The 10,262-nt window shown below is 37.4% G+C and overlaps 1 protein-coding gene across 3 annotated transcripts in view; it reads left to right on the top strand.

Moving 5' to 3' along the window:
* RELCH (RAB11 binding and LisH domain, coiled-coil and HEAT repeat containing) overlaps positions 1-10,262 on the top strand; it is a 143,892-nt gene that overhangs the window by 14,909 nt on the left and 118,721 nt on the right. For all 3 annotated transcript variants that reach the window (XM_027766257.1, XM_027766252.1, XM_027766255.1), the window contains exon 3: positions 9,314-9,403. In XM_027766257.1, coding sequence (XP_027622058.1) covers positions 9,314-9,403 — 90 coding nt within the window. The remainder of the gene's footprint in view (positions 1-9,313; positions 9,404-10,262) is intronic.

Below are 10,262 nucleotides of genomic sequence, written 5' to 3'. Positions count from 1 at the left end.
TTCTCCTCTCGGGATCTTGGGCACGCATGCACACGCGCCCGGCGTGAGTTTTAAGCCACCGGGTCCGGGACGTGAACCATGGTCGACTACGTGGGAGTCCAGCGACATAGCCATTACGCTAACTGCTGGTTCCCTGCACTTTTTTTTTTTTTTTAAGAGAGATTTTTTGCTATAGGACACATGTACTCACAGAGATACAGAGAGAGAGAGAGAGGTACAAAGCAAGAAATCAACCCTCGGGGAATGACCACACCTCAATTCCTTCTCCTCCATTCTCCTCTCAGGATTTTGGGTACACATGCATACACACTCCTGGTGTGAGTTTTAATCAGCTGGGTCCAGGACTCAAACCACAGTTGACTCCATGGGAGACCACTGACGTAACCATTACACCATCTGCAGGTCCCATATACTACTCCTGTTCTAGGTCCATTTTAAAGCACTCCTCAGCAAAAGTTCTTAGGTCATTTCAGTATATGATCAGACACATGATCTTTTTTTTTTTTTTCTTAAGAGGTTTTTTTCTATAGGGCACGTGCACTCACCAGAAAGACAGAAACAGAAAGTGAAAAATCACTCCCAGGGGTGATGGCCACACTACAATCCCTTCTCCTCCATTCTCCTCTCAGGATCTTGGGCATGCATGCACACACGCCCAGCGTGAGTTTAAGCCACCGGGTCTGGGACTCCAAATGCAGTCAACAACATGGGAGTCCAACAACGTAGCCATTATGCTATCTTCTGGTGCCAGACACACTATCTTAGTAGCTCAGAGTATATGTCATATTCGCTTAGAGTATCCAGTCTTAAAACAGAAGGCAAAGTAGACAGTAAAAAATTGATTATTTAAAAATAATCCATGGCCAGCCCTGTAACCTAGTGGTAGAGGGAGCTGGATCTCACATAGTTGACCATGGTTTGAATCCTGGCCCCCACAGCTTTAAAAATATGCTGAGTATGGGTGCATGGGTCCCCCAAATCCTGACAGTATGGAGGAGAAGGGATTGTCACATGGCCACACCTCATTGTGGGACTACTTTCTCCTTTTCCATATCCGTGAGCTCATGCCCATCTGGGGGAAAAAGAAAATCCTGATGACAAACTATATAACATCACACTAGAGCAGAGTTGGATACTCTTCAAGTATCACTTTGTTTCATCTAGGTGGCCATACTGCACAACATTAAACTTAGATTAATCCAAGAGAGGGTATTCACATCCTGCATGTGCTTACAGGATACCTAGGCCATAGAGCAGGATTAACTAAGGCTTGACTGAGAGTCAAATCAATTGTTCTGAATAAAAGTTAACAAGGCCAGATCAACTTGCTCGGAAGTCTTGAAGCTTTGCTTCATGGTTACACCTATGTTTCCGACCTAGTCACAATGTCTGACTAAGCCTCAAGGAGGAGTAGCACACAATTGTAATCATGGGTGTAGCCTTCCTCCTGGTTTTCTCACCTGTCGTTTCAAAAATCCTCAGCAGTTAGAAATGATGTTCATTTGTGTTTGAAACCGGCTGGTCCTGTTGTAGGTGAAGATTATTCAAGTTAGTATCATCAAATCTTCTGTGTCATTTCTAACCGTCTCTCAGTTCTGTGATTGTGTGCTGCCTTATAGTTCACATTTGAACTACTAGGTTTAGACTTATCCTTTTTTTTTTTTTTTTATTCTTTTGATCCTTATTCTTGGTCGATTTTTTTTTTCCTTTTCCTTATTTTCCCCTAACATTTCATTGACATACAATGGTTATACATATTTATGGCATATAGTCCAGTTCTTCTGTACATAAATACAATGTGTAACAATCAAATTAGTCATTAGCACATCCATCGCCCCAAATATTCATCATTATGTTGTGTTGGGAACATTCAAAATCCTCTCTTCAAACTCTGTGAAGTGTGTAGTATGTTCTTAACTGTGATCACCCTACTGTGCTGTAGAAGACTAAAATTTATTCTTCCTATCTAACTTAATTTTTTATCCATTAACCACCTCTTCCTGTCTCCCCAATCCCATACCCTTCCTGGCCTGTAGTAACCACTATGCTACTACTTACTCTCAACTTGTATGAGATCAAATTTTTTGGCTTCCACAGATGAGAACATGAAGTGTTTTGTCTTTCTGTGCCTAGCTTATTTTACTTGATTTTAGAGGTTTTGTTTTTTGTTTGTTTGTTTTTGCTATACGGCACGTGTGCTTGCCACAGAGACAGACAGACAGAAAGCAAGAAATCATCCCACTGGTGGGAACCATGAGCAATCCCTTCTCCTTCATTCTCCTCTTAGGGTTTTGGACACACATGCTCAGAGTGAGTTTTAAGCTGCCAGGTCCAGGACTTGAACTGTGTTCAACTATGTGGGAGTCCGACAACGCAACCATTAAGCAATCCGCTGGTCCCTTTTTTACTTGACTTTAAAAGCTATTCTTTTATATCACACCAGCTAAAATATTTAAAAAGTGTTCCCTCTTGGGCCAACCCCTAGAGCATTGGTTAACTGCATTGGGAGCTGAATATTTCATGGTCAGCCATGGTTCAAATCTTGGCCCCAGTGGCTTGAAAAACATGCCAGGTATGTGTGCATGCATGCTCCAAATCCCGACAGGGTGGAGAAATGGAAGAAAAAGGATTGCAGCATGACCATACCCCATTGACAATTGGTCTCCCCCTCCACACATACGCACACACACACACACACACACACACACACACACACACACACACAAGCATACATACCTTCAGAGAAAAGAAAGAAAAAGCTTCCTCTTCAAAGCAAATTTTTCCATCCCTTTTTTTTTTTTTAAAGATTTTTGCAGTAGGATATGTGATCTCAACAGAAAGAGAGAGTAAATCATCCTCCCAAGGGGATAGCCACACCACAATCCCTTCTCCTCTGCTCTCCTCATGGAGTTTTAGGCATGCACGCACACAACCCCGGCATGCTTTGCAAGCCGCGGGGTCCAAGACTCAAACGACAGTTGGCTACATGGAAGTTGAGCACTTTAACCGCCACACCATATCTTAGCTCCATCCAACCCTTTTTTAATTAGTAAAGATATATTACAGAAGAAATAATCGTAAACCTGATTAAGAATTAAAACTTTTTCCAATTTTTATATAGTATATGATGAAAATAATGTAATCTTTTATTATGGATTTGTATAGTAAAGTTCTTCCTAAAATTTTGCTTCATCCAGTCTTCTTTTGTTTTTTTTTTAAGATGTTCCTTTTTTCTCCAACTCATAGTAATCTCTAAATCTTCTGTACTTTTAGTTTTTGTTTTTATCTGCCCCACTTATGGATACTAATAATACATACACTGTAAACTTGTATGTGTTTCTAATGAGTTAATTGTATTTTGACATTTTTGTATGTTAATGCTTAACTGACTAGTTTTTTATTTTAAGATGTTAATGTGGAGCTCATATGTCTTATATGTCTTTGTCTTCTTTCCCACCTAGCATAAATGCCTGAAGTTTATCTTACATGAGTATGGAGAAAAACCCATCTTTTACTTATATATTGCCAGTACTTAATATTGTATCTGGTGGAACTGGCAGGTGGCATAGCTGTTACATTTCTGCACTCTCACATGGCCAACTGAGGTTTGCATCCCGGACCTGGTGACATGAAACTCAAACCAGGCACATGTGCATGGGTGCCCAAGAGCCCAGGAGGAGAATGGAGGAGAAAAGATTGTGGCATGGCCATCTGCTTTGGGGAGTGATTTCTCACTTTCCCTCTCAATGTCTCGTCTCCCTCCCAGCACACACGCCCTAAAGCAAAAAACCTCTAATATATATTATACTTGGCATATAAGATTTTGATAAATGTCATTACGTTAATGAAATAATCTTTGAGTAGCAATATTCTGTAGGTTTATAGTATCTTCTAAATGTATCAGTCTGGAATAATTCCCTTGGAAAAATCAGCATTGTCTTCTAAAGCATATTTCCACAACTGGTTGAGCAAAGTTGTCAACACTGCTCTAGTTTTGAGGTCATTCACAGTATCAAGCCTAACTCACTTAGAGAATCTAGGAGATCAGAACCTGTATGTCCTTGCATATTATTCAAGAGGACTAATGATTTAGAGCTCAACTTCGGTGTTAGGACCTTCAGTTTTTGTCACACCCTGCTTGCATGACTCTAGAACCTCTCTTCCTTTACCACAGAATACAGATAGTAATGCCTCCTCTTGCATAAGGTTATAAGAAATGAATAAGGTTATGTGTGTAAAGTATCAGGCATAGAATAAGTGGTCAGAAAGAATGTTAATAGTTACTACTAGTAGTAATTGTCCTCCTTATGTAACATTTTTTGATGTGACAGAGTTGTAGTATTATAGATATTGTAACTTAAATGAGTAGTTTGTCATTGAAGTTTCAGGAGTTTGTCTCTTCCTAAGTTTAAATCTTTGGTCTTTGAAATTTAACTCCTTGTGGATTTTTTTCAACAAAGAGGAAAAGACAATGGCCTACTCATGGAGAGACTTGAATTCTTACTCCTAACTTGCCCATAGATTTATTTTTTAACCTTTAAAATGAAATGATCTGATTGTATTATTGTTATCTGTGTACACAATTCAGTTCCAACAGCTTATAAGCTGATTTAAGGAAAGGACCAAGTTGTACTGAGTTTTATCTTTATATTCCTGACAATGGATTAGTAAATGTTCAATGAATAAATAACTTCAGGTTTTTTCTGTCTGTGAAAATGAGAGGACTATCTCTCAAATTCCCTCTAGTTCTCAAATATTTTTAATATAAGGTTCAGTGAAAAATGAGCTCTAGCACTGGAGAAGAAATAAGGATGAGGACATACAAATATTTCACAACTGACAGAGCTCAAAGGCTTTCCCTAACTTCTTTAAAAGTTTTTTAAAATCTCTTTATCCCCAAGGTTACTACTTATCTAAGCAGTCCAAATACTTTAAAAACTGACCTTGAGTCATAGGAGGCAGAGTACCTTTGTGGTTTTACTCTGGCATTCATGACTACAGTGCTCACATAAAACAAAATGTCCCTCAGATTAAAATTTCTCATTACTTCCAAAATAGAAAATACATACTCAGTCTTACTCTTTTTAGCATTCATAGTTTAGCCTTGGAGGTTCTCTTTCTCAGACAGTCTGAGATCTATCCTTAAGCAGATAACTGGTTAAAATGTTTATGTTTGACAATAGGTTTAAATACAATTAATTTTTAGGTATATTTATTAGTAGTAATATCTATTTGTTGAATGTATATATTATTATATATTTCTTTCTGTTATTTGTCATAACAGGTTTTTCAAGCATGGTTCAGTAAATGACCTTTACTAAAAGAACCATAATTCATAATTCAAAGCCGATTGCTTCATGTTTTTTCCCTACTAAACTGAACTGAGTAATTTTTAACAATTTTTAAAATTATATATATTCATATTAAAGTGTTAATGTAGCTAAGGTGGGAAAAAACCAAAATACCAAATTAAACGCAGAATTACACAGTACAGAGGAGCAAGGATTAAAAAATTTACATATTTACCCCTCAGCTGCAATTAATAATTTGCTGTGCATATTTATAAAAATATTTAATGTTCTTATACATAGACTTGTATATCCAGATCCTTTAAAACAATTATACTTTTTTTCCTTCATGATGTCAAATAATTATACTTTGACACTCTACTGTACCTTCCTCTCAGGGACCTGGTACACAGTAGTTATTCAATAAAAGTTTAATTAAATTGACCAATACTCTGTTAGTTAGCAGCTAGTCAGTATTTCTGATGCATTTTGCTTTTAAAATGCTACATACTTTCCATAAGATACCTTTTCACGGATCTGAGACTAATTTTTTAAATTACACTGATGTTGCACTCTGCACTCAGTATTAAAATATTAAATGTAAGCGTAGCTAAAACGACATTTGTAGGGACCAGCAGATGGCATAGAGGTTACATTGCTGGACTCCCATGTAGCCAAAAATGTTTGAGGCCTGGACCCAGCGACTTGAAACTCATGCTGGGCATGTGTGTGTGTCTGCCCAAAATCACGAGAGGAAAATGGAAGAGAAAGGATTACATGGCCTTACCCCCAGGAGGTGATTTCTCTCATTCTATCTCTGTCTCTCCAGCAAGCACACTTGTTTTATAGCAAAAGTCTCTTAAAAAAAAAAAAAAAAAAAAAGCAGGGACCAGCAGTTAGCGTAATGGCTATGTCGCTGAACTCCCATGTAGCAGACCGTGGTTCGAGGCCTGGATCCGGTGGCTTAAACTCACACCAGGCACATGTGCGTGCTTGCCCAAGAGCCTGAGGGAGGAGAAGGGATTGTGGTGTGGCCTTCCCCCCTGGGATGTGATTTCTTGCTTTCTATCTCTCTGTCTCTGTCTTCCTGGTGAGTGCATGTGCCCTGTAGCAAAAATCTATAAAAAAAAAAAAAAAAGAGAGAGAGAGAAAAAAAAAGCAAAACTACTTTTGTATGTGATTTATAAAAATAATTCTGTATATCTTTATGAGCACACACTGTATAATGGGTTTAGTTCTCAGACCTGATAAAACTTACAAACAGGTTTTACCTGTTTTCCAACTATGATCAAAGTACCTGATAAAAATTTCTAAATTATAAAGTGAATCATTAAGAAGTTAAATAACAGGCACTCTAGAATTTGAAGAAATGCTTTGTGGTTAAAATACTCCATGTTAGAAAATATTCCATATTAAGATATGGTAGCTTTGTTCACAATAAAAGAGGTTTAATGTTTCCAAACTCTTCCTCTCTTATATTAGAAAACTTGAAATACAAATGGCATTTGCTTTTCCTGAAAAGAATTATGACTGAATCTAAAGAAGCATATTTATCTTGGAGCTATAATATATACTTTTATTAGTCTTAAATCCAAAACACATTTTACTTACAAAATCTAATATAGGTTGGTCTGTCAAAGTTAAAATTACTTTTTTCTATAAATACATTTTTTTCTGACAAGATGGAACAGATTTTAAGGAATTTGGAATTTTTCTATTTCTTTCATGACATCACATTACAGTATTTATTATTTAAAATGCTATCAGAGCTTTTCTCTTTCCTTGGAGAGTATAAAGTTGTTGGTTTGGAATTTGGAAAATATTTAATGCCAAGTTGAAAGTTAAACTGTGATTGCTTTCCACAATGACTCCCCCTGTTGTATAGCTGAGTTATTTAAAACTTTAGTAATAGAGTAGAAGGGACCAGCAGTGGGCGTAATGGCTATGTCGCTGGGTTCCCATGTAGTCAACCACGGTTCAAGTCCCAGACCCAGTAGCTTAAAACTCACACCGGGCACGTGTGCATGCATGCCCAAGTTCCCGAGAGGAGAATGGAGGAGAAGGGACTGTGGCGTGGCCATCCCCCCTGGGGGGTGATTTCTCACTTTCTGTCTCTCTGTCTCTGTCTGGCAAGCACATGTACCCTATAGCAAAAACCTCTCCCCCCAAAAAAACAAAAGAATAAGTGACCAAATTGTTTCTAATCGATCCATGTTTGTATGATTAAGAATATTAGAAGGAGGATGAGAAAGACTTAGTAAATTAACAATGATACTAGTTCTTAAGATCCTTTCCTTAAATAACCTTGATGGATACTTATAAAATAAAAAATTCATCTGAAATCAACAGCCAACATTTCTTTAAAGTCAAGAACAAAATAGTTAAGTCTGGTATCACAACAGCAGAATATTGGTTGATTGAAGTTCATTGTATCGTGTGTACATGTTTTCATACAGAGATACAGAGGTTGGAGATATCAGGATAGCTAATGAGATGACAGGTACTATGAGCAGAGAGTATGGTACTCAACTGGCTTTTTTCTTTTCTTTTCTTTTCTTTTCTTTTCTTTTTCTTTCTGAGAGAGTGGGATTTTAGGAGTAGAACACGGAAGCTCTCCAGAAAGACAGGAGAGAGTGGGATTTTAACTGTAGAACACGGAAGCTCTCCAGAAAGACAGAAAGCAAAAAATTACCCCCCAGGGGGATGGCCACACCACAGTCCCTTTTTCTCCATTCTCCTGGGATCTTGGGTATGCACACACACGTGCCTGGTATGAGTTTGAAGCCACCAGATCCAGGACTCTAATCTTAATGCCTTAATTCCAGTTCACATTTTTTTAGTGAGAAACCAGCAATTATTTAAATAATCGTTTTCCTATAAAGAGAATTATTTTTCTGTCTGCTTTTAATATTTTCTTATTTTTGGTTTTCAACAATTTAATTATAATGTGCTTAAGTTTCTGTTTTCTTTTTTTATCCTCCTTGTTGTCCTCTGACATTGAATCTCTATCTGACCTACTTCATGTCTTACTCTTGTTGATCCCAATTCTATGTATACTGGACCTTCATATTATTGTCCCACAGATCCCTTTATCTCTGTTGATTTTCCTTTCAATCTTTTTCTCTCTGTTCTTCAGATTGGATCATATCTATTAATCTGTCTTTAAGATGACTGACTCATCTCTGTCATCTACATTCTGTATTAGCTTCTACACTGAGATTTTAAATATTAATTTTTCAGTTCCAAAACTTCTACTGGCAGGCATTTTTTATATTTTAATATTTTCTGTTAAGATTTCCTCTCTTTGGGAACCAGCAGTTAGCGTAATGGCTATGTCGCTGGACTCCCACATAGTCGACCGCGGTTCGTGTCCCAGACCCGGTGGCTTAAAACTCACGCCGGGCGCGTGTGCGTACGTGCCCAAGATCCTGAGAGGAGAATGGAGGAGAAGGGATTGCGGCGTGACCATCCCCCCTGGGGGGTGATTTCTCGCTTTCTGTCTCTATGTCTCTCTGTCTGTCTGGCGAGCGCACGCGCCCTATAGCGAAAAAACCTCTCCAAAAAAAAAAAAAAAAAGATTTCCTCTCTTTCATTATATATATATACATAGCTTTACTTGGTCATGGTTATAATAGATATTTTAAAATTTTTACTCAATAAAGAACTTATCTTGTTCAGATTCAGTCTGTAAATTATCCCTTGAATGGCAGTTCAAATTATCCATTTTAGCTTTTTTTTGGGGGGGTTGTTTTGTTTTGTTGTTTTTTTGTCTGTAGCTACACTACTTGTAGATCCTACTTGTGCATCGTTCAAGGGTAGGCCAGAAATTGTACAGGAAACCTTCGTTATTTTAAAGTGGTTTAATTGCTGTATTTTTACCTTTTTGTTATTATAATAGAATTCCTAAATATTAGAATCAGAGTTTTGTTAACTGAAAATAATTATGGATATTTGAATTTCAGTTTCTTATTTTGACAACTACATAAAAATCTGTTTAATTCTTTTATTTTTTTCCTTTGTTTTAGATCGAGCTGGGAGCATCAGTACCCTCGATTCTTTAGACTTTGCAAGATACTCAGATGATGGTAACAGGGAAACAGATGAGAGAGTGGCAGGTGAGTAGGATCATAAAGATAAATTTGGATTTTTTGGTACTTCAGAAATGATAAAATGACTTGAGAGATTCTCTTCCTTTTACAATTTCATATATGAATATAATGTATAAGGTTATTGCAAAAAGTTATGTTACTAATTTATTGTTACCAGTTATTAATTTTTTGTAATTTGGGGGATAATCCAACTTCCTCCTTCAGTGGTACTGTTTCTGGTTATGTACGTCTATAATTTGCTGAGTTCTGATTGTAGCCATTCATTTGCATCCTGTAAAACCAATATAAGTTAGCCAGAGTATAGGAAGTTAGTTGTGCCTTAGCCTTGCTCCTTTGATCTCCAAACCACAGCTTATATTCAGGTACCAGTTTGGGCCTATAGATTGTTAAAAATTGGTGGAAATATTCTGTGCTGCTTAGTAAATAAAATTTTGCCTTTTGTTTCTTAGGTAGTTATCACAACATGTCTCTATGAATTTCTGACTTTCCTATGACTCAGAAAATAAAGGATTTAATGCTTGGTACAGGAGGGGCCAGAACCTTGCCCGTTTTGGTAAAGCAGACAACATTGTTTGTAATTGCTTGGTTGCTCATTCTGTTCTCTTTCTCCTTCCCATCTTTACCCCTTCCTTCCCCACCAGTACTGCTTGAAATGTACTGGAAATCCACCCTGGGGTTTTCTAGTGTAGCAGCCCTAACTGCTTGTAAATGTCTGGTGTCGTCCAACGGCTTTGACCATCTGCCGTTGAAGTTATGTTTGAGTGACTTGTTCGAATTATAGGTTTCATAAAACATTTTCTCTAGAGAGGTGAGGAAAGTAGACAGACATGAGTTATTGAGCTCCATCAGAACAGTGGGCATTCCT

Source organism: Tupaia chinensis, unplaced genomic scaffold (genome assembly GCF_000334495.1).
Source record: "Tupaia chinensis unplaced genomic scaffold, TupChi_1.0 Scaffold000065_2, whole genome shotgun sequence".
Taxonomy (NCBI): Eukaryota; Metazoa; Chordata; class Mammalia; order Scandentia; family Tupaiidae; genus Tupaia; species Tupaia belangeri.
The sequence above is the reverse complement of the archived record's forward strand: the minus strand, read 5'-3'. Positions and strand labels throughout refer to the sequence as shown.